The 24,980-nt window shown below is 40.2% G+C and overlaps 1 protein-coding gene and 1 pseudogene across 1 annotated transcript in view; both read right to left on the reverse strand.

Moving 5' to 3' along the window:
* The window catches only part of LOC128936428 (cytosolic phospholipase A2 epsilon-like), a 36,112-nt pseudogene extending 32,178 nt beyond the window's left edge, over positions 1-3,934 (reverse strand).
* Positions 3,935-11,561: 7,627 nt separating this feature from the next.
* LOC128936233 (cytosolic phospholipase A2 epsilon-like) overlaps positions 11,562-24,980 on the reverse strand; it is a 32,538-nt gene continuing 19,119 nt past the window's right edge. The window contains exons 8-20 of the mRNA XM_054274989.1: positions 24,160-24,323; positions 23,807-23,899; positions 23,249-23,286; positions 22,485-22,620; positions 20,900-21,036; positions 20,240-20,462; positions 18,686-18,800; positions 18,036-18,173; positions 14,919-15,026; positions 13,874-14,065; positions 13,301-13,467; positions 11,983-12,169; positions 11,562-11,770 (exon numbers count right to left, since the gene is read on the reverse strand). Coding sequence (XP_054130964.1) covers positions 11,562-11,770; positions 11,983-12,169; positions 13,301-13,467; positions 13,874-14,065; positions 14,919-15,026; positions 18,036-18,173; positions 18,686-18,800; positions 20,240-20,462; positions 20,900-21,036; positions 22,485-22,620; positions 23,249-23,286; positions 23,807-23,899; positions 24,160-24,323 — 1,907 coding nt within the window. The remainder of the gene's footprint in view (positions 11,771-11,982; positions 12,170-13,300; positions 13,468-13,873; positions 14,066-14,918; positions 15,027-18,035; positions 18,174-18,685; positions 18,801-20,239; positions 20,463-20,899; positions 21,037-22,484; positions 22,621-23,248; positions 23,287-23,806; positions 23,900-24,159; positions 24,324-24,980) is intronic.

A 24,980-nucleotide genomic window follows, 5' to 3' on the forward strand; every position in this document is an offset into this window, starting at 1 on the left:
TTCCTTCACATGCATTATTATATGAAACCTGCTGTAATCCTTGAATATTTTGGTACAAACACTAATGTCTGAAATACCAGAGCTGGCTCTGCCTGTTACTGTAGCATGGGCCTAAGTACCAGCCAAGGCCCAAATAATACCGATTTCTTAATGCGGATAAAAATCAGCACATTGGTGTAAAGACACATGCAGTTGCTGGCAAATGCTGCCAAGAGATTTCTAACAGACAATCTCTCTGAGCAGGCAGAGACCCTCATGTTTAAGTCTTCTGGTAGTTTCAGAGATGAAAAATTAATATTTGAGAAAAAATTAGGAGGACAGAAAAATATATATGCATTATATGCATCCTTTACATGAATGAATGATTGTTGGTGTAGCCAAATAATGATCATACAAGTGCATAGGCTGAAGTGTGGAATTCTGAACACATTTGAAAAGAGTGCCTCTGTAACCACATGCAAAAACAACTCAGTCCATCACCAATGCATTGTCATGAATTTTGTAATTTTACAGTGTAAAAAGTAATCCTTCAGCATGAGACAGTGATCTAGTGGTCTAGAAGGTTATGGATATATCAGATGATTCTTTTGGTCTGCTACTGTCACATCTGTCCCCTTAAATTTCATGACTCTTAAATGTCATTAATCTAAGTCTGTATCCTGAGCACACAATGGAAAAAGAAACACATCACTGTGTGGGATTAAGAAATGGAGACAAGAAGTCACTTGTCATATGTATAATTATCCTAAGTAATTATAACCCAGGAGTTCAAATCTTTTTTCTTTCTCTCATTGTGCTTTAAAGTTCCTGACCCCTTGTAAGGAACAGATATTATACCAAAAATTGATCAATAATTTTTACCACCTGTTTTTACTATCTACAGATTTCTTCATCCCAGACATGGTCCAGAATATTAGTATCTTCCCAGGCTGGAGGTACGAGACATTGTAACTTAAATATTTGCAAGATGAATGCCACAAAGACCCAAGACTTATTATATAATATATTCTATGAAAATACAGTACAATCTTTTAACACCACTATTTTTTTTAGTAATAATCCTAATACTGAAAAAACACAATAGCTAAAATTTGAAGAGTGCATGTGAAAAAACAAAAAATTCAGTGAATATGGATAAGAATTTGTTTAAATTTGTGAGCATCCAAACTGCAGCAGAACTATGCAGTTTATCACAAAGCTCACCTATCCGCCTGTTCAAAGTATGATTTCAACTTTCAGACTTTTCAGTTTCATTTTGCCTTAGTAGAACTTGTCGGCATAGAGTATACTGCAAATTTCCACAGAATTATCTGCCTCAGAAGCAAACACTTCATGGGACAAAATTGTTATATGAATCACTCAAACTTCTCCACTGAGAGATAGGAAATAATGCCCAGACTCACCACGCAATACCAGAATGAAAACTCCCATCAAAACCAGTAATTTCTAACAAAAAATAAATCTTTGACTGGCACTCATGCCCCAGAAATAGCCCTAGCACATTCAAGCATCACTCCTTTTACAGAATCCCACTACAGTTTCTTTCCTGATGGAGCGCAGTAGTCGTGAAAGATCAGGGTTCAATAATCCAGGACTCCCTCATAAATTGCAAGGATGGAGATCGTGCTACCAAATCCATTGCAGCAGAGCTGCAAGGTCTCACTGTTACTTTTGGCCCTTTCAGTTACAAAAAGTATTGTGGAACAGAAAGCTCACCAGTGGATTTCTTGTACAAGTAAGTGAGACATTAAAATACTAAATATTCAGCCTGTTCCAAAGAAAATGTAACAAGGAATTAAATTATGGAAACTGAGCCACCTGGTCCACTTAAAGGTGTCTCTGCTCATCGCAGGAATTTGGAACAAGGTGGCCTTTAAAGGTGCCTTCCATTCTATGTTCTATGAAAATTATAAACATAAGAGGAATAAAATTATTCAAGCAATAAATTTAGGGGCCTTTCCCTTGTAACACTCAAGCTGCTGCCATCATTCTTTATCCTGCTGCCACCTGAGCCTTCTTCCCTTTTGAGAAAAACAAAACCCTTTGCAATCTTTGGTTCTAAATTTTCTAAATTATCTTGGTCTTAATACCTTGAAATCACCTTGGTCTGCCCCAGTACCATCGTCTTTCCTTTTTTGCCATTCACCATCTCCCAAGGAACCGAGGCCTGAGTTTCCATCCTGAAGAAAGAAACAATAAATGATAATGTTAAAACAACAGCAGCAGCATTGTCAGGATAGATAATTAATTTCTACTTGCAACAATTTATGATGAAACCTCGATTAGAAGGGCTGTTGGTTACACCCAGCTGCGTTACCGCACTCGGATTAATGAACAAACCACCACATGTTTTGTTGCACACTGGCACAAAATCCATGTCAGGGGTACCCTTTCAATGAGAAAATGAAGGAAGACCATCACAGCTGTAAGGTACCTAGAAGGTGTCTCTATCCAGTAAAAAAGGTTTTGCTTTTTGTTTTGAATGTGATCTTTTGGCAATCTGCTCTTACCAATATTATACCTCAGTTTAAAATACCCCAGAACATCATCTGTGATTTTGAACACAGAATGTGATACACTGCAGTTGCAAAATTTTAAATCTAATGTTTCAATCTTTTTCAGGAAAGAGAAGTTCCAAAATACTTCTACAGTGTAGGGTGCCCCCTTTTGAAGCACTTCATAGAGCACCATTAAAGGACAGTTTCTACAAAAAAATGTTGAAGATGTTCCGCTTCTAAGTCCAAAGCTCTTCCTGAAGTGATGTGCCTTCATCCAGACAGGGAGCACATAGAACAGTGCATAATGTACTGAATTTAAAACTAAATGCAAATCTTGAAACAATGCAAGGAATGGAAGCAAAATTTTAAAAATTCAGAACCAAAAAGGCAATGTGTAAGTGAAACTGAATTCTCTATTCCTGGTCACTATCCTGTCCTTAACGCATTTTCAACAATAAAAAAAATGGGTTTGCCACATTATTATACATGCCAAAATCTTGCTATTTGTATAGAAATATGAAATTTTTAATAAAAGTAGCATTTAATTGCAAAAGAAAAAAGCTGACAATTCAATCCCCTGAAGAGAGTTTCTCCCCCTGTTCATGTTTTCCCCGTTCTTATCTTTTTTTGTCCCCTACTACTCTGACTTCTCTCATTTTGTATATGAAGATAAGATCTTTGGCTCCAGTGGATTCAGAAGGAGTTTTTCCACTGACAGCCTTGAAAAGAAAATTTTACCTTAAACTCCTTCAGGCAGAGGAACTGCTGTGTAGTTCCATCAGACAGCAAATTTGCACACTAGCTTGGATACAAACACACTCACAAAGCAGGACTTTGTTTTCTGTCAAATGCAGAGGACATTAAGTGAAACTTTAAAGCTGTTTTCTTACCTCTAGTGCGTTTGATGGTATCATGGTCTTCCCTTTCATGTAGAAGAGTTCTTCTGGCAACTCCATGGGCTGCAATTCTTGAGACATATTTGCAGAATATACTTCTGGCTCCTCCATGGGCAGGCATCCTTTAGACATGCTTTCAGGATATAATCCTGGCTCCTCCAGGGGCTGGAAGCCTTTAGACATGTTTTCAGTATATAGTCCTGGCTCCTCCATGGTCAAGAATCCTTTAGACATGTTGTCAGGATACAGTCCTGGCTCCTCCATGGGCAGGAATCCTTTAGACATCTTTTCAGGATATAGTCCTGGCTCCTCCATGGGCAGGAACCCTTTAGACATGTTTTCAGGATCTACTGCTGGCACCTCCACAGGCAGCAATTCCAGAGATATATTTTCAGGCTCTACTCCTGGCACCTCTGTGGGCAGCGGCTCTAGAGACATATTTTCGGGATTGACTCCTGGCACCTCTGTGGGCAGTGGTTCTAGAGACATGTTTTCAGTATCTGCTTCTGGTACCTCCACTGGCAGCACTTCCCAAGACATGTCTGCAGGATGTACTCCTGTGGGAGTCAATGACTTGTTATTTTATAAAATTAGCCGAGGCCCCACCCATCTCATCTAAGTAAAGGACTGCCCTCCCACTGCGAAGGCAGTGGAGCACCAAGGGTAGAGCGCTCCAGGGAAGGGCCTTGCAGCACCAGCACCACAGCCAAAAGGAATGTGGTACCTTCCTCTGGCTGGGAACCTCTCCCAGCCTGCACCTGCCCCATGGGTCCTGCCTTGCTGCCGCCCTTCTCTGTGTGTGGAGGCGCTGCCACTGAGGCCTGCTCCTTCAAACCCCTGCTCTGAGCAAGGACAGCTCCTGTGGGGGAACTGGACCCTGAAAAAGGCCTGTGCATCTGAATAACTGGCAGTAACTTCCCTGCATGCTGGCACAGCCCTGTGCACTTTGGTCAATGTCTCCCCACCGGTGGGGGGACCTGAGCCCAGTGCCTGCAGAGAGGCAGAGCCCTGGACATGGACATCCCCAGATCACTGCATGGGCATGCAGCTCCCAGCTCCCCCTGGGCTGCTCCTGTTCCCTCTTCGCAGGGGAGAGAGGCCGTGGTGTGGGTGCAGGGCTGGGGCTTCATTTTGCAGAGGTGAGCTGAAAGTGGAGGAGGTGATTGACAGGCTGGGAGCAGCAGCACCAGGGTGTGACAGGACAGCAGGGGAGAAGGACACTTCCAGGGGGTAGCAGAGGTCTTGAAGTCAGTGCCTATGGCTCCAGGCATGACCCAGGACCACTGCTGCACCCAGCAGTTCCTTCAATATAGCAAAAAAGGCACGAGGAAATATCTAATAGCTGTGCAAAGCAGGTAAGAGTTATGCTTTTATACATTTTCCAGAGAAAGGCAGTTGAACTTTAAATGTCAACTGTGGGAAACTCATCCCAAGATGAATGCAGTATAGGATCCAGTGGTTAAGTTTTATCACTTTTATTTTACAGAGATTTGTTCAACCAAAGAACATGAACAAAAGAGCAGCTGAACATCTCCAGGCTTACTCAATGGAAATTATCATCTTCAACACAGAAAAACAAATGAATAACAAACTAGAAGCTCCAGTAACAGTAGGCTTTGTCATAGCATCTGCATTCCCAGCATGAAAAGTAGCTCTGGCCACACTGGAAGTACAAGAGCATCTTCTGGCCTCAGGTCACAGACACTCGGAGCTGCATCCTGGAGAACTCCTTTTGCAGCTTAATTTAGAGAACAACAGTAATTCAGGGATTTCTTTTTTGGTGTTTGTTGGTTTTTGTTTGTTTGTTTGTTTGGGGTATTTTGTTGCTCTTGTTTTGGTGTTTTTTGTTTGGTTTGGTTTTTTGTTGTTTTGGGTTTTTTTCCTTTAAATCTGGTCAGAAAAGAAGACCTGGTTGACCTTGGAAAACCTGCTATGTGATACTAAAAATACCTGGATACTTCTCATTAGAGCACAACTTTCCCAAGGCTGGTTAGTTCAGAGAACCATTAGCATAACTGAGGATAAGTGATAGAAATCCCTCTAAAGTTGGTGAATCTTAAGAAAGCTGAGATTCTCTGTCCTCAAGAAAGCCTGTGGACAAGAAATATGGATCCTATATACAGACTTCCATGTCTGCAGAGTGAATTCCCCATTACAGGCACACTTGGCTATCTATAATAATCTGGACAGCCTTCAGCAAAATCAAGGTACTCTGCTCCCATCTGAGTCACTCCACAGGGAGCAACATAAATAAAGAAAACTGCAAGGTTCTCATTAACAACTGAACTAGTGGCATCTCATTTAAATTCTGAATGTTCAAAGCTGGATGGTTTTCACCTTGGAGAATGAAAAGCAGATGCTTCAAGTGGAAATATTTTATATGTTTACATTGCATATTTCAGTAATTTAAGGATAGATGAAGGAAAATAACCCACCTGTTTCAAAGATCTAAATGTAGTTGCCCTGGCAGCAAATTGCACACTACTCCTTTAGCGTAGTGATATCAGAGTCTTATCTGTTTATCACACAATGTGCCAAAAGCAGCACAACCTTGTACTTCCTCCACTGCTTAGGTTTCTTACTCACCCTGCAGCGCAGTTTGCAGAAGCATCACTCACCTGGCAAAGGAACCTGTATTACATCTGACTGCAGAGACAAGCTGTGGAGAAATGGATCTGCATGACAAAATTTTCAACAAGTTCAAATGTAGCTTTGCAATTCCTTTTAATCACAGTCTTGGACTGGACCAAAACCACAAACAGCCAGTGCCCTCCTATATGCCTTGCAACAATATATGCTTGCCTAGCCTCGAACAGGCCAGGCAAAATGAGCCTGAGATTATTCTAACAAGGCAGAAGCACAGCCAGGACTGGCTGTGACCACCTCACTACTCTCAGACATAAAAATACTTCTATGCAAAAAACCAGCACTGGAGAGCAGAGTCAGATGGGAGTTCTGGCTCAGCTGCGTGCTCTTCCTGCAGGAGAGGAGTGGTGTCTTAGGCCATCACTTGTGCAGTTAGTGAAGGAAGGAGATTTGGAGCAGAAGAGAAAACTCACAGGAGACAGGAGCTGTTTGCTATCTTACCCCTGCAACAGGTAAAAATGAGTCTTCTGGGAAATAAATTTTAAACTGAAAAGTTTAAAAGTACTAGAATGTATTCTTGTTAAGCTCAGAGAAAAGTATGGCGCCTTGTATCCATTGCATAGATGCATCAGCATTTGCATGCATCTAGCATATATAACTAGAACAAACCACTGATACTGAGAGGTATTCCTTTCCCAGTAGGGAAGCTACCATCATTAGTGATTTTGTACATCTCTGCACTCACAGTTAAACACCTGTGTACTTTTCTTTCATATTACAGTTACTGATACATTGGATAAAGCCCAAAACTTACCATACCAGTTTTTGAGTTGCCTAATTGAAGTGTAAATTTATACTCTGTTTTATCTCTCTCAGATTTTATGCATGTTACAAATGCACAGTCCTCAGTGGTTACCTGTAAAGTGAGAAAGCCCTCTGTGCCTGGAGTTCTCTCACTTTGGGATGCTTTTCTGTACTTGGAGAAAGTTTCCCAGGACTTCAACTCTATGAGAGCAGTTCCCAAAGGTTTTGAATCACTGCTCATTCTTCACATTTCTGCAGACTACATGCAAGTTTATCATATCCCCATGAGCTGAAAACCAGCACAAGTGCAGTATGATGAGCACAGTTCTTCCTCCCTGTGCCCAAACCCAGCAGTGGGTTACAGGCCATCAACTCCTGCACCAGCAGAGATCATGCACTAGAGATTATGAGTGACTAGAAAAGGTGTTTGTTAAACATCTGTGAAGGATTTTCTGAATTATTTTCTGTATGTGAGATCAAAGCATTTAATATTCAACAAATTCTAGACTATCATATAATCTGTTAAATGTCAAAACGAATTTATAGTCTATATTAACAAAGTAGATATTAAGTTAAGAGCAATGCAGCTCAAGGAGGATGAGTTGCTTTTAAGACTGGCTGTCATCCACCTGAATAGCAGAAATTGCAAAATTGAAGAAACAACTTGCTCAAGATTTAAAAGTACATATTAATGTATGTAGAAACTTGCAGTTCCTTATCTGATAGTCACAAAGGATGCTCCATTTCCTCAGCAGAAGAAAAGAAATAGGAAGGGAGAAAATTAATAAACAGATTATTAGCTGGAAGAGAGAACGCTGCAATAAGCAGTAGTTGGCAGAAAAAGTTAGACTGCTAGGGGCCAAGGAACCATCTTTTCCAGTGTTTAAGGGCAGAAAAAAAAAAGAGAGAGCTGGGAGTTAGGAAGTACTCACAGTGTGCATATCAAGTAGGCCCAGGTGGTCAGAACCATGGTCAGAACCTCAACAGTAAGATTTAGTGCCATGAAATTTTCTAGATTCGAGATTTTTAGTTGCTCTTTTTTTAAAGGACCAGCTTTGAAAAAAAATAGATGAGTGATATACCTTTATCTCTGTTTGTGTCTACCACCTTCTAGTTCCCGATTTCCTCTTTCTTTTCCTCTTTCTATTTCCTGCCATATTTTCTTTGACTTTTTGGATTACAAAGTATGTTTTCTTTCTTTTTTCATCTCAATACCTCATAGCTAAAATGTAATTTTTCACTTTTTCTCAGTTATTATAATTTGGTTTTTTTCTATCCTTTCTCCCTCCTCATGTCTTATACCATCTTAATCTTACTTAATCATTCTTAATCTTTCCTTTTTGTCTCACATCTCCTCTGTACTGTAATTGTTTCTCCAGAAGCTTCAGGTTTGAATGATGGAGGTTTGGTCATATTTGGAACAAGCATGAATACTACAAGAATTAGGGTAGCTGATATCAGGCTGTGACATCTGGATGAGATGTCCAGCTGCATGGAGGAAAGGAGATAAATGATAGTGGGTTGGAGGGAGTGCAAAGAAGACCTCAGGACCCAAGGAGGAAAAAACATGAGACGTGACAAGATGTCACATCGCAGAGTTTTGATATCATGAACTGGAGGTGTGGGAGAAGTGCTGGAGAAGTACTTTATGAAGACTGTAGGAGTGCTGGGCTCCAGCAGGAACCCTACAAGGGAGAGATTTTCAGGAGGAATTCAAAGGTACAAAGCTTCAGTGGCATGAATAACACAGAACTCTCAGCCATTTTAACTGTTGACCAGTATACCATGACCAGGACATGAGGAAATAAGGCCCTGATGGCCTCCTCTGCAGTGTTATCACTCTAGTAAGACAGTGGGATATTGCACATGGACAGCAGAGCTGTACATGTGAGCAGGTTTTAGCACAGGGTTTCTAAGACAGGACTCCTGTTCTACCACCCACATTCTCCTATGTCTGCTGTGGCAAACACATTTCCCATCACTCACGTGGTGCAACCTGTAGTCTCACAAATTACTAGTTCATTTCACTCAGAATGTTTGCAACAACTTCTTATTTGATCGCTCCTTGCACTCTAGAACAGCACAAAATGCTGCTGCCAACCATCCCATCCCTATTTCTCCAGTGGCACTCACCCAGTAGGACTGCCCAAGTTCTCACCTGCCTGCTGAGGAGTTAAAGAATCCCACTGCTGCTTTCCTTAGGTTCCTGTGGTCTGAGTCACCTCACTGAGCTGCCCGGTTCTTCATGCACCTTTGTGATAATCAGAAGGGCTGTGGCACAGCTGCAATTGCATGCTAATCCCTTCACTGACTATAGATAATGAATAGGTAAGAATGAAAGGACAGACACAGAAAAGATTCAAAACATATTAATTACAACTAAGGAGGTCATCATGTTAGTGTTTGTAGCTCCTATTACCACATGAACCAAGAGCTCTATCTTTTAAAACATCTAGGAAAAATCAAGTGAACTGCTTGCTGGTATTAACACCATGATACAGCATGGGCCTAAATTTTTGCAGTGCTTCTCTCCCCTCTAGTTAGTTTTCTTCCTCAAATGGATAATTCCATGAAGTCACTCCTCTTGCCTTAAAAAGGGACACTCCCAACCTGTAAACCAAAAAGTGTTTTTAAATGCCCACATCTGCAGCTGTTACCTACATTCCTGAAATGCTTCAGTACAGCTCAGAGTCAGAGCATAGGAAACGTAGCCCATTAAATGCTGAACCAGAACAAAACAATGCCAGCAGACAAAGCCACACAAAACTTCCCTGCTGGCCTGCAAGGACAAATGACAAGGATCTTCTGCAGGTGTTCTCCTGGAAGGTGGAACAACACCCTGGCAGGTTCAGCAGAGAACACCTCAGTGGCACACTTGAGAGTAATGGGGTTTACTCTCAGCAAACTCTGTTAAACCAGCAAACCAGAGAACATCAAGGGAAGCAAAGGGGTATAGTTAAAGGCATGAATAGGAAGAGAGAAGCAGGCTTCTTGAAATTTGGTGTCATCAAAGACTTGGATGGCAGGGGTAGGAACTCCATTTGCCGCTCTTGAAGGTGCCTGAAACCTCAGCTGTAAGATGAGCAGTTGGGAGTAGTAGCAAACACATGTGTCACTCCAAATGGGGCTGTCATAATGATAACCAGGGAAGCCTGGGAGGGAAGTAGAGCGGGGACAGAGGAAAGGCAATGCCAAGAGGGACCAGGTGACTCAGCAACAGAGATCACAAAGAGGGGAGCCCTTGATGAGCACCAACAAGTAAACAGCCATTTCAGCACACCGGAGGTTTGAACCCAGGCTGCAAATGGGATGAAGGTGTGAGGGCCTGGGAAAGCAGCTGGGGTAAGGACACAGCACCCCTAAGGGGGCTGAGGTCATCAGAGGTGAGCATAGGAGACCAAGGACAGCAAAAGATAAGAGGAAGACAAGGCATAAAGGAATGATTGAAGGAAGAGAGACAGGTCATGATAGCGAGAAGGAAGAGAATTTTTTAGCCTTTTAGAAGTTCATATTTCATTCTGAATTAAAAATTATTTTCTATTTTTGCCATGATACATTATTCATAGCTCTGTGTTTGCCAATACATATTACTTCAGCACAGACAAGCTGCTGCATTTTATTTAAATTTGAAGTAATTAAGGGCAACCGATACTGACTGAAGCATTATATCTTTTTATTTTAGATTAATATCTTTGTTGCAATGAAACAGGTTTACATTGTACTTGTCTTAATAAAATTCTTCCTAAAGCAATTATTTTGGTCTTCATCTGAAAAATAAGCAGTTTCAACAAATTACCTTGTGCAATTTATAGTAGTTACATATATCCTAACTTGCCTTTAGACAGGCAGGGACTGACAATGTCATGTGATTACTCATGAATTACCAATGGATATCAGTGTAAAGTACTTAGCTTGCCTTCTGACCACAAAACCTGTCTCTCAGTTTTTGATGTTTTAATTCTCACAGCATCTCATAATAACAAGAAATACTGTGAAAATCACTGAAATTAACAGGATGTGGATTCTGAGCTGGATCATCTAAATACCATGAAAGGTCAGTGGAAAGTTGAGCTGTGGATTAGATTGTTATATCTGCACTGTAAGAGTTGATCCTGACTCACATTATGGCTTGAAACAGTAGTTTCCAAGAGATTTTCAAAAACTAATTACTGCTGGTGTAATAAAACTTTTAAATTCAAAAGTATAGAAAATGTGTATTTTTCATGTGAAGTCCCAGATTATCTATTATGTTTAGCTTGGTGTGTTATTTCTAGCAAAAATTCCTTGCTGACGTTGTAGGAATATACAGTTTTCATGTTCTTTGAAATTGTCCACATTTATCACGTATTTTTCTGTTGCACTAGATTTGGAATAAATTAAATATCCGTAGCTCATTTGTCTTCACTTCACATACAATTTCTATTAGTACAACAAATTTTGAAAGAATTTCTGCTGCTGTCCCAGATTCACGCATTTCAAAAACTTTTCAATAAATCCAATGTTTTCTGACCGTCAATTTACTGCATATACATGTATGTGCATGAAAAAAAGTTCACCAGCAGTGAAATCCAACATAAATAAAGCACAAGTCTAATCATTATTTTGTTTGATTGGTTGATCTAAGATCACCATATGGTAGAGAGGAACCACAGCCTGAGACAAGTCTTTACTTTCCAAAGTCTACTATGCTCATTTGAAGACAACTCTTGATTCTTCTCCAGAGAAGAATAAAAAAACCAAAATCAAGCAGATATCGTTCTGAAACTCAGGCGCGTGTTTATTTTTTGTGCTGTCGTTTCTGCTGTATGGCTGAATTCAAAGCCTGAAGGATCAGATGTTGGTTGTTCTGAATGTTGTAGCTGGTCAGTTCTATCAGCTTGTCAAACGCCTCCCCTGTGTAGGTAAAGCTGTTTAAGCAGTAGGGGGAAAACATGGTGGAAACATCCACGTTGCCCTGAGCCATCTCAGCAGGGCTGCGCTCCACACCTGACAAATAAAGAAACATCATCAGTGGGGTAGAGATATGGTTCCACCTCCTACTTTCCAGTGGGGCACAACATTACTCCTTGCTCCCTTGGAATTTGCATTTCTCTCCCACGGGAGGCACAGCAGGGGCGGGAGGAGACCGTGCTACACCATGCCTCCCATTCCACAGCCAAAGGGCTGCCAGGTGGTGGGAGAGCCATCCCATGGCTTACCAGGCTCTTTGTATTTTCTGAAGGAGTCATTCACCAGTGGGAAAAACACCACAGTTGGTGCCTCTGGGGTCTCTGTATCTTCAAAGATGTAGCACTCCTTTAGATTTTTCTTCTCTTCTTCACTCATTTGGATTTTGGGAAATGGGATTCCCTGCTTTCGAAAGTATTTGGAGGCTTCTTCCAAAGGCTGAATTCAGACAGAAAAGAAGAAAAAGTCAGAAGTTCTGCCACTCTCTACCACTTTTCCTAATGCATCCATCAAAAGACCTCCACAAAGATTTGGGAGCAGGGTTCGCTGTCAATATTTCTTTGCTCTTACATGAGATAGTAAGTACTGTTAACAGAACTATTCAATACTCAGCCTCCAACTTGCACTCCTGATTGGTGTTCTACCTTCTCCTCATTAGCCTTTATCTCTAGAGGATAGGTAAAATGTCCTTGACTATGGGAAGGGTGGCCTAGCAGCTTAGGATACAGAAAGATGCCACGTCTGGAGAAGATCCTGAAACAAGTAGAATGGGCAAGAATCTGAAATAGTACAGTTTTTAAATGCAAAATCACAATTTTTTTTTTTGACTTGGCATAAAGTATTTAAAAGCCCCTGTCTTAGATGCCTTAGGATGGTTCTGAAAAGTGATGTAAGAAAACAGTGATCTAGGAGCAAATAGTATCTTAACTAAAAGGTTAATCTTGCAGGTGTGTAAGAAATTTTTGAAAGTAGGATTTTGCTTCCTGAGTCTGGTTGGAATGTAGGAAAATTTTAGTCCTTAAGAATTTCTGTATTATCCATATCTAGTAACAGGAATTATAGACCAGATTATTAGATGGTATCTGAAAGAGCAAATGTTGTCAAAGGACAATTCTTTTCCACAACTTTGAATAACAACAAAAAAATTCAGTTACTGTTCTAAAAACAACCGGACAAAATATTTCTAATTATACGGCTTGTGGGTATGAACATCACAACACAACCATAATGAGTTCATCAGCGGTGGTAACTAGAACTAGATAAATAATGTGAGTGAAATCTAGATAGCAAAATGGAGATCACAGGAGCACACAGGTCTAGGAAATAGCATTTAGCTATTAGAGGGTTAGTTCAAATAAAATATTTAGAAATCTGATATTACTTCTGTTCTCAGGGGATTTACCTGAGCATCACTTGCAAGACCTAAGTGTCTGCACAGGGAGCTGTAGACCAAGGATACTTTTCTCCCAGAATCAGTTTATTCTACATAAATTATTCTGAATATTTAGGAATTAAGGAGGGCTAGAAGGCAGCAGTTGTTTATCAAAGAAAAGAGAGTGTTTTTCACACCAAGGTCTGTGATCCAGAAGAATAGTTTAAGTGCAGGACAACATCCACTTTCCTCTCTGGCCTCATGAGTGGTGGGTAGCTAATGTCGATGTATCCCGCCGTGTCTGCCAGGCACATGAACTCTGCTGTTTCTGTCAGCTGGTTGGGGAAATGCTCTAGTACAGTATCTAAAAGGAAATATTTGTTATGATGAGTGATTCACTGAAGAAACAGTACATCTGTTTTTTGACTAATAAGGAAAAATTGGGAAAAATGCCTCTTGGCTATCCATTACATTTACTTTTTCTAAAAGATCCTTAAACATGGCAGATGTTCAGCTTTCACATATGAAAGAAAGACCTGTTCAAGGTAAAAAGAGAGTTCTTTCACTTCTCATGTTGCTATCCTTCCACCCCAGATGAGCAGTAATTTTCTTTCCCAGGAGTCAAGGAAATTCCTGAAGCTGATTTGACTGTATGAAATTTAAATAGTTATCTTGAAATATTAATTTCCAAATGTTCATCATCTGCCTTCTCTTCACTGATGAAAACAACAACCATCTAAGGTAAAAAAATTATATTCAAGGATGTTTACCTTTCCATCTACAGAAGTTTTTGTTCTGAAGGTATTCATTGTGCAACTGGAATCCCTTCAGGAAGTTGTAGAACTTTGAAACCATCACCCGCTCTGTCAGGATCCGCCGAATGATGCCCATGATGCCACATTCAGGGGTGACCAAGTAAGTCTCCAACTCATGTCTCCTGTCTGATGGAGAAGGCTCTTCTCCTGAAAGACAGAGGAGATGAACAAATTGTTGTTTTGATACAGTTCTTTTCAATACCTAAAATAATAGAGGGCATCTCGTATTAGCTAGGGAAAAGATCCTAATAAGACTTCAGTAAAGCCTATTCCATGAAAAACAGAGTGGCAACAAACTTGCTAAAACTGGAAAAAGTGATCCATTCTTTGATAGAACTCACAGATAGATTCCCTGTGTGGAGGTTAGGGTAGATTCAGAATCTGGACCCGTTCCTTTCAAAGTAATAAATATCAGCTTTTCAAGGAAAAAAAGCTGTCAGGAGACTGAGACATCCACAAAAGAACAAAGAAATAGGGTTGTGCTAAACAGTACCTCATGAGATGGGGAAGAGAGGCAATGATTTTCTATCACATACATTTATTGATTTCTTGAGCTTAGGGCTTTGCAACACTTCCACGGAGAAGGTGATAGAAACCCATAAACCAAACTCACTAACTGCCCTTAAACACAGGAAGGACAACCAAGGCCTCTTAGAAAAACACAGGTTTATATCAAGATCAAAGAACATTGAAATGGCATTGCATGCAATTGAAGTCTTCAACAACAATGTTTGAAAAGCACCAGCTGCTGAGGCAGACAGAGCACAGCACAGAAGTGTTTGTTACAACGTGGAGGTTCACCAAAGGGCCCCTGGCAAAGACAATCTGCTTAAAACCTTCAGTAGTTTTATGTTTGCGTAAATTCAGCTTAAGAGAGATTAATGGAAATAATATTGCTATGAATAAATTCAGAGAGGAAACCTAGTTAGATAGAGCTGACAACATGAAGCCTCTGGATTTATGAGGCACCAGGTAAAACAGAAACAGAAACATAACTAACCAGTATCAACAGTGCTGTGTTGGGTACACCTCAGTGAGCGCCTCTGTGTAGGGTTTGACAAATGCCAGGCATCCAAGAGGTTGTACGAAAATACATTGCTCCATAGGCCTGTGCAATGGTAGAGAACAGGGAAGCTTCTTCAGAAACATTCTAATGGAAAATATCCCATTAAAAAATAATCTCTCAGCTTTGAAAGGAGTATTGGAAAGCCTCAAAGTTTCCAAATTATCACCAAAACCTATACAAAGTTCTTTTCAGCAATTAGCAGTCAGTTGTCAAAAGAGGAACCTAAATAGTTTAAAACATTGTGTGAGGCTTTCAGCCACTGTAATTCCTTGCCACATACAAACCAACATTTTCTATCCTATAAGCACCTGTCATAAGTGAGCAAAACCATGCCATTTCCTATAAAATAAGGGTCTGGTCTACAAAATATGTCATATACAAGTGGATAGTCAGTTAAATGTTTGGAAGCTTGTTCTGGACAGTCAAGAATCAAATGGTTAGAGTACAGTCTGGGATAGTCTGCAGAAAAGTTCTCTAAATAAAAGACATCTTTGCTGTCCCTCTAAAATTTCTCTCTACACAAAGTCTTTTGAGGGAGACCCTTCTCCTTCTATTATTTATTCCCATAGTGCTTCTCCCACTTTTGCCATCCCATGTAAAAGAACATCTGAAAGTGTCTTCACAGTGCAGAAATCTCCAGAAGTCTCTTGGATTTTGAAAAGCTTCTCTTCCTCCACAGCAATGTCACAGACCCCCGAAGAACTCTAGCAGAGAAGGCAGGGCTGTGCTTTGCCTTGAAAATCTCTAGCAGTGAAAGTTTTGCAAAAGCCATACATTGTCTGGGATGCAATAACTTGAGTTGCACAACGAAAGAATTATTCATCCCATAAATTATTAAGAGAAATACAACTCCCTTTAAAACATGGCTTGTTTCTAGAGTGAGAGAGAAATCCAAGAGCCTTCTTTTTTAAAGGAAGTCCTTGTAAGTATAGACTCACTTAGGAAATATTAGAAATGCATAATCAAGAAATCAGATTGGGGCTCTCTGGATCTACACTTAGTTATCAAGCAGAGTTCATTTGCACATAATGACTGGCCAGTTTCTGTCAAGACCTCATCTCCCAGCAGCTTGAGAAGCCTCTGTCTAACCCTGCTACGAGAAGACATCTCTGGTTTCTCCTGTCTTGGTGTCTTCTCACTCTGTAACTCCTCCGGTTCCCTTAGCCCTGGAGTTACACACTGTTCTTGCATATAACGACTTTCAAACATTGTTGTCTCCTCAGAACTTGTTTATAATTACATGGCAATGTTGCCCTAACCTCTTGCACTGAATTTTCTTTGTACCTATATTGGCTGAAGTAAGAACTGTGATGAGGGATGGTGTCTTTTACTGGGCCATCAGAATTGAAGAGAGTAAACAAGTTCTTATGCACCCCAGCCTTTCTTCTGGAAACATGAGTGTCTTGTCTCCCTGTAAATTCATCCAGTGTTTCCAGCTCTAGCCACTGCTCTTAGAAAAGGCCTTTCCTCTCCCCGTAAATGACACCTTGCTTTGATCTTTAAACTATCAAGCTGTAACTAACAGCACATTTTAATAGTAACCCAAGAGGGCATTGCATGTGGTATCACTAGATGGCAACATTGCTTTAAGGCTCCACCTTATCCTTTATAAAGATACACGGGTGGCTGAGGGATCACCAGGCTCAGGTGCTCAGGCTGAGAACAGAGCTGAGCCCAGACTGGATGTGTTGGGTGTGCTTGTACCTGGCCACCTCGGGTATGGACACACTACCCCACTGCTATTGAGGAGCTGCAATGGACGCTCAACAAGCTCAGAAGAAGGCTCTGTAGCCCCACCTCGCTCTGCGACCTACCTCCTACCTCTAACAGGCAGCAGAGAGCGCTTAATGGAAGAGTAAAAGAAAAAAGGGAAGAATGAAGGGATTTCTCCAACGTACTCTCCAGCATCTCAAGCTCCTGGATTTAGAATTTCTAGTACTGGTGGCTGCGTCTGAACTACTGGATTTCAGAGCCACCAGTGGTATTTACTATGCATTAACTTCTCCTGCCCTTTTCAGATCTATTAATACTCTTGGATCCTGGGTTTTCTTCTGAGTCTTTTCCCTCAAACAACTCTTTTCTTAACTCATGACATCACTGAAAGCTTTATTAGCTATGCTAATAAAGCTGTAAGATTTAGCTGCATGACTGAGCACAATCTTTTCTTTCTTATGCCCAGCTATTGTCTCATATTTGGAATAATATGATTCTGGACTCCTCCTTCAGACATTCACAGCTTCTCTGAATACCAAATAAGGAATACCATGTGGTGTTGGTTGTTGTATGGATTATTCGCTTTGTAAGTTAGCCTTTTTTTACCTGTATCCTTGGTGTCCTGTTGTGTCTGGTGATTATTTTTATGCAAAATATCTGTTTAAGAGCAGATGGACCTGTCTGCAGACAGCTTTACCCCAGAAAACCAATGTACAAAGGGGCACAGTAGTAAGCAAAATTAAAACAAGAATTGCATAAAACCTGCAAAACTGTTTTTCATGTATTACTGGGTGCTACCCAATTTACTGAATTAAGAATGAAAAAATTCAATTATTTATAATGGTAGCAAAATTACAGAGGATTTAGAATACTATTAAACTTGCAAGAGTATCAGTAGCAGTTCACAAAACTACTCTAAATTGCTCCATTTTGTAATAAACTCAGTAACAACATTGCTCTGGCATCTCAGATCATGCCATTCATAGACAAATTTGACTTTGGTATTTTGGTTTCAAAATACAAATGTTTTTCATGTGGAACTCTGCTGCTGGTTGGTTCAAATTAAACCTAGCCTCTTAAAGCAGCCCTGAAGCTTCAGGCATGAGCATCACTATTCAAGACAAGAGCAACAGTGAATAGTGTGGTTTGAAATTTCCTCTCAGTACTTTTAGCCCATCTCCATTGTCTAAGGAACTCAGTCAGAGGGGAGAACATGGTGTACAACTGGTTTCAGTCCTGCATGATGCAGGGCACTGGTTGTAATATGCAAGGTTTGCATTATATTTAAAATAAAGAACATATTTATGCAATTCAAATTTTTGCAATAGACCACATCACCTTTCATGAAGCAGATTCGGGACTCAGGAAGCTTCTTCATCAAGCGACCCATGAAGAACTCACTGCCAAAATCCTCAGCACGAATGAAGGCACCATATTTTAAGAACCCAACCTCATAAGGGGTGAACTCCACCCATTCTGCAGAGACATAAAACAAACTTTTAAATCTTAATCTTATCCCTACTTCCCTGCTAGAAGGGCTACAAAAAGGCAAAAAGGCAGCTGCAGGATAAACCCTGTCTGTGGGGTGCCCACAGACTGGCCTTCCTCAGGGTAAAGATTTATCATTCAGCTGGTGTCAGCCCCTCCCTCAGTAACCTCTCGCAGTGCTCTTCATTCAGAACTTTCCAATTACCCTCTCCAGAGAGAACATAAGGGAAGTTTACACCAAGATGGGTCAGTCTGAGTCACCCCAAATGTGGAGCTAAGGCTTGTGAGTATTTGGCTCTCCTTAAACACCTCCCCAGGATTTCTCCTGCCCCGCGGAAGATAAGTTCCTCCCATAGCCTAGGCATAAAGTCTGGAAATGGAAAAGGAAGTTAAGGAGGAAAAGAAACTGTTTATAAATGCTATGGGTCAGCTGTAGAAGAGGTTGAAGTACTGATAATGCAGATAGCTCAAACACCAAATGAGCCCAAATTTGCCATCACCTTTGAACTCTGAAAGGCTGTAATCTTCTTTCATGTTGAGGATCATGTAGATAGGTAGGGGATTTTGACCCTGACTCAATGCCTCTTGCTCATCTGAGAGCTTGTGGTTATTTTTCTGTGAGTTGATAAAAAACAAAGAGCAAAATCAAGGGAGTTTCTTGGCATAGTTTATGGGCTTCCAAGAGTACAGCAAAATACATAGCTGTTTCCCTCTTAATTTCGCTATTCTCTCAACTCATTTTGTGTCCAAACATTTTTTTTAACCAAGGAGTCATCTAAACATTTACACATCCACACAGGCTTATTTAATTACAGGTAGAGTTGTAGGACACTTTTTAAAAAAAATGGTCTCCTATTCTTTTTAGTAAATACATCCACTTCACATGGAAATTTGTTCTCACAGGGATGAACAGAGGAAAATAAACCAAGACTCTTTAGTTAGGTACTCAGATTCTCACACTTGTAGAAGGAGACATAGGTTTTCTTCCCTACAGAAGCCCCTTGGGCTGCTAGTTATACATTAAGAGATATATGGGGACAAAGCTCTCAACAAGTTTGCAGACAACACTAAGCTGGGAGGGAGTTGTTGATCTGCTGGTGAGCAGGAAGGCTCTGCAGGGGGATCTGGACAGGCTGGATAAAATGGCCAATCATATGAGATTCAACAAGGCCAAGTGCCAGGTCCTGCATTTGGATTAAAACAACTCCATGCAGCACTACAGGCTGGGGGAAGGGGGTATGGAAAACTGCCTGGCAGAAAAGGACCTGGGGGTGCTGGCTGACAGCAGCTGAACATGATCCAGTGTGTGTCCAGGTGGCCAAGAAGGCCAATGGCACCCTGGCCTGTGTCAGCAATAGTACTAGTACCAGGGCAGTGATTGTTCCCCTGTACTCAGCACTGGTGAGGCCACACCTCACATGCTCTGTCCAGTTTTGGGGCCCTCACTATAAGAAACACATTGAGGTGCTGGAGCATGTCCGGACAAGGACACGGAGCAAAGGCAATGGAGCTGGGAAAATGTCTAGAGAAAAAGTCTTACAAGGAGCAGCTGAAGGAGCTGGCACTGTGTATCCTGGAGAAAAGAAGGCTCAGGGGAAACCTTGTCACTCTTTACAACTTCCTGAAAGGAAGTAGTAGATAAGTGGGGATTGGTCTCTTCTTCCAATTAAAAAGTGATAAGACAAAAGGAAATGGACTAAAGTTGCACCCAGAGAGGTTTAAATTGAATGTTAGGAAAAATTTCTTCACTGGAAGCTAGGCAGCATTGGAACAGGTTCCCCAAGGAGGTGGTGGAATGACCTCCCATGAAAGTGTTTGAAACTTGCGTAGATGTGGCACCTAGGGACATGGGTTAGTGGTGAACACGATAATGATAGGTTAATGGTTGGACACAGAGGCCTTTCCAACCTTAACAATTCTAAAACCCCTTTGTTAATCAGCAGAAATCATCTGCTGGATAAAGTTGGCATGCTTTCAGGCATCTGTCCCCGGAGCTTCATTTTCCATACAATAGTATTCAGCAGCTGTTCGAGAAAACATAGGAAGAACACTACCCCATCATCTAATGCTTTTTCCAGCAGAAGGCCCCAAAAGTCAACACTAGAGATCTGGTATCCCTCTTGCTTCCGCAGTTTTAGCTCCTTTGCATAGTATTGCAAGCTCTCCAGGGAAAAGCAGCTTAGCTTGCACTTGGTCATGTGTCTGCGGACTTCACTAATCGGTCTTGATAGATCCTCGTGCGACCAGTCAGCACTCTGATACAAATGTGACAAAGTCCTGGGGAAAAGAAAGGAAGTGCATTGTCATATGCAGAGAAACTTTCACTTTTTAGACTCAGATTTATGGTCCACATCAAATGAACTAGCTGAGTTTCTTTAAAAGCATCTTTTGGGCTTAGTATGCTATTGAAAAGACTTTTTGATTTAGAGGAGTTCCCCAATTCACTAGTGAAACTTGAAGACTTGAAAAAAAGCCCCTCCTTGCTACAAAAGTTCAAGCACAAGGCTGTGATTTGCACGCCAGTGACTCAGTAGGAAAGATCCCAGAGCTGAAACAAAGCAGCACCTGGGCCATTCACTGGCTTGGGCAGTGTGCTCCTAATGCAGCGATAAAAAAAGCTTGAGGCTGCCTTTCTTTACAAAAATGAAGAGAATAAACATCTCACAGCAGACTAGAGAGGTGATGAGTGATGTCTTCATTCAGGATGTCCTTACCATGTTGAACCAGATGACCCAGTGATGAATGAAATAACATCCAAGAGACCCAGCTTTTGAAGACCCAACAGGTTGCCTAACAGAGATGTCAGTGCCCGAGTGCCACCTCCTGTTGTCATCACTGCTACAACTGGTACCTGTTTAATCATCAACACAACAGTGGTAAGCAACACTTTGTTTACCAGCACAAGTGATCAGAGCTGAGTGAAATGTAGCATGCCAGTCCCACGAAAAATTCCAACATTTCACCATTTCCCCAAGCAGGGGTGAAAAACAGAAAACTGTGTATTTTGCAGAGGAAAAAGACAAAACAAAACAGATTTTGAGGATTTTGAATAAAATCAATCATTTTTGATTGTAAATTTTTACACGCTGGCTTATCAAAGCTTATTTTTTCAAGGCATTTCAATATTAGACTGCATTTTCCTTAGCAAAACATCTTCTCTTGAGAGGTCTATTCTGACACCAAGCAGAGCTTGTCCTCTCTGTAAGTCAAGCATAATAGCTAGATTACATTTCCTACAAAGTACCTAGAGAATATAATTGCAGTGATGAAACCTAATTGGATGGAAATCTAAATTGCGTTGCAGGAAGACAAATTTCTCTAAGAAACCCACTGAGAGAAGAGGAGCCCATTGACATTTTCCACACACATTTCCAGACAATTGCATCAAAGAAATACTCAACAGTTTCCTGATTCAAACTGAACATTTCAGGTCAAAGCAAAGTATTCTGAATCCAAATAGTATCCAAATTCTATTTGGATTTTCCTGACTATAAGGAAACATTCCCATGCTAGGAAATCTGAAGTACTTCTCCTAAAAATTCTTACACTTAAGAAACTGTCTGGGTTTTCTCACTATTGTGCGAATGAGAAACAATGTGGTAATATGTTCAGTTTGTGAGCAGGGACATAATTTATAATGTCTAAAACCATGCTAAAACCAGCTGTCCTGGACAAAGGAGAAAACACAGGTGAAAAAAATTAACCAGTTCTCAAGTTGCTTCTTCATTTCTCAAGTTCCTGATCACAGACCATGCTCCTTCCCTAAAGCACCACCCATCCTCACGCTAGCATTGACATGAACAAATACGAACCCTAGCTCAGACAAGCAGATTAGAGAAAAAATGCTGAATGTCTTTGTTCTATTTGAGGAACTACAACTGAAATTATGAGCACCAGAGGAGAGAAGATAAAATAAGACACTTCTCATCAGCTGGTATTATGCATCACTTTAATTGTTAGATTTTCTCCCTCCAAAAATCTGATAAAATACATTATGACATCTCCGTGACTGAATGATCAGCTAAAACAGTCAGACTATCCAGGTCTATAATGCACAGATGAAAAAGAAATAGAGAAAAAAATCTGATTTATGGCATTATGTTTTCAGGAAAAATGTGTATCAAGAGGGTTTGATACTGGCTCTTCATCTAAAATAGAAAATGTAGAAAAGCATTCCTCAATGCTTTACATGGTGTAGCGAATGTATCAGGGCTAGTTAAGGAACAATATGCAAAAGGCTATGAGCATAATATTTTCCTGTTACATAGCATGTTACAGTCCCTGGGGTGCTCCCCATACCTCATGATCTTCTAGGTCTTGTTCTAAATGTAGTGCTTTTTTCAGAGCAGAAGCCACAAACTTCTTCCTTTTCAGTAGGAAATTTTTCTCCTCTGTACATAGATCGAACTCTAAGCGAACATCTAAGTTTCTGGACCTGAAGCAAAGTCCAGGGTTAAACAGGGTGTGCACAATCACTTAGAATTAATATCTGGATACTTGCTTACAAGTTGCAACTTTATTACGAGGCTTCGAAAAGCTGCTACTGTGGCCCCACAAAAGCACATCACAGATTGTATAGATAACGTAGAGAAAAGGCTGATGAACTGCAACGTAGCAAAATCTTACAGAAAGAAATATTCCTTATTTCTACACTGCTTTTCAGGAAGTGTCTAAGATAAATACTGCAATCGATACATGGATACTATAAACATTGGAATATTTAGGATTTCTTGCCTCAGAACTGCCAGATGTTATAAATAGAAATACTTTGTATTTTTTACAAGTAAGGAAAGGAAAGATAACTTTTTCTAAATATATAGCTCCACATATGTTGCAACCAGAATATATTATTCTCCCCATCTAAACTGAACTTCTGTATAGCAGCATAGCAGGAAATTTCACCTAGCACAGTTAACCACCTTCTGGACATGGGTAATGAACATAGGTGAATAAGGAAATATAATCATTGACTAAATACTTTCCCTTAGTTACAGAAATAGGCTACGAGGCAAAAAAGCATTTTTTTTTTCACAATCACAAAACCCTAGGATAGAATTGCTTACCAGTCATTTGACTTCACATGTAAATTGATTGTCTCATCCTAGGAAAAAAAAACCAAGACACAATATAAATACTGGAGATCATTTCACATTCTTTCTTTACCATCAGCTCTGAAGCCCTTCTCTTTTTCTAAAAGCCACATTGAGCCAGAAAGCCATAATAATCAGAAAATCCATCAAAATCTTAAAATTTCTCCAAGTCCACTTTATTTTTCTTATATTGTTTTATCCTAAAGATAAAGAGAGCAGTACACAGTAAAAACCAACACCAGCTCTGCCAGTGTGCTCCATTCTGCCTCATCATTTGCCTTTGCTGTGATCTCTATTAGTCCCTGAGGTGGTCACAGAAAACCCTTTGACACGTGTTTGGGTGTAATTTTTTTGTTCTGCTAGGTTCATATGAAAATGCAGAGGTTCATGGTGTTAGGAATTGTTAGGAAGCTAAGGGCACTAACAGTTACATATCTAAATCCCTACCTTCCTACACTGATCTAATTAACTCATGCCCATTGATCTTTGGTCTATAGCTTAACCATTATTCTAGAAGTTGGTATCAATCACCTTTGCAACTGCCACTTTCTCACTGAATGGAAGTGAATCCAGAGGAATAGTCAGGGATGCATGGCAGTCTTTTTTGACTTCACCTGAAGTACACTGAAAAATAAATAATAATGTAGAGAAATATTTCATACATAAGCCATACAAAAACACTTTACTTTTTTCAAATGGGGTCCCTATCCAGCAGTTTTCAAGTTAACATCTAATATTTGTATATCTTAGGGGTTACAATGCTGTTTCAGAGCTGAAGTTCATGAAAGAACTTCTTTATTCAATATACAAACTCCTTCCATTTGCCTCAGTAAGTGTAGAAAACCATGAGTTTACTGTGCTTACTCAAGCTGATGATGACATACCGAGCAGAAATGAGGTTTCTTCTCTGCTAGAGCCATGCACAGCTCTGACAGTCTGTACTTGATGTAATGGAAGTTCAGGGGCTTCAGAGGTTGCCAGAAAGAGCCCAGCGACAGGGTCTGGCTCTTCTCATATGATCCCTTCACTGAAAACAAGAAGTCTTTTTCTGGAAAAAAAAAATCCAAACATGAAAAATATGCAAAGAAGTTAATGGCTATGATCCCAGAAATGGAACATTAAATGGTCTTTCAGAACCTTCAACAATGCTTAAAAGCTTCCAAACTCTATTTATCCAGCAAGGGAACAGTACAAGAAGTAAGAGAAGAAAAGCAAACAAGCAAATCAAAAACAAACCACAAAACACCAAAAAGCTTATAAAGCTGCAGTAGATGTTTTAAAAACTCAGACATACAGGCAAATTGGATAAAACCTAAGTTGAAACAGAAATATGTATTTTCTTTTACTTTACAGCATTTATAAGATTCATTCCTTTAATTTCAAATTCCAGTTTTTATAGTTAGTTAGCACAGACTATAACTGTTGGATCTGTGAACCTGCATATACACTCCTAACTATCTAGTTCCTGTGCTCTGATTGTAAGAACAAAGTATAAAAATTACCAGATAAGAAAATGACAAAACAAACAACAATCCACCAAAAAACCCAATACACATAAACAAAAATCCAAACAAAAAATCCCCAAACAAACTAAAACCAAAAAATAATTGAAGAAAAAAAAAAACACAACAAAACCCAAAAACAAACAAACAAACAAACAAAAGCCCCCAAAGCAGCCAACCAACCAAAATAAGTCAGTTAACCT

This window comes from Melozone crissalis, unplaced genomic scaffold (assembly GCF_028551555.1).
Source record: "Melozone crissalis strain CALT ecotype California unplaced genomic scaffold, PUWL_Pcris_2 ptg000018l_1, whole genome shotgun sequence".
Classification (NCBI taxonomy): Eukaryota; Metazoa; Chordata; class Aves; order Passeriformes; family Passerellidae; genus Melozone; species Melozone crissalis.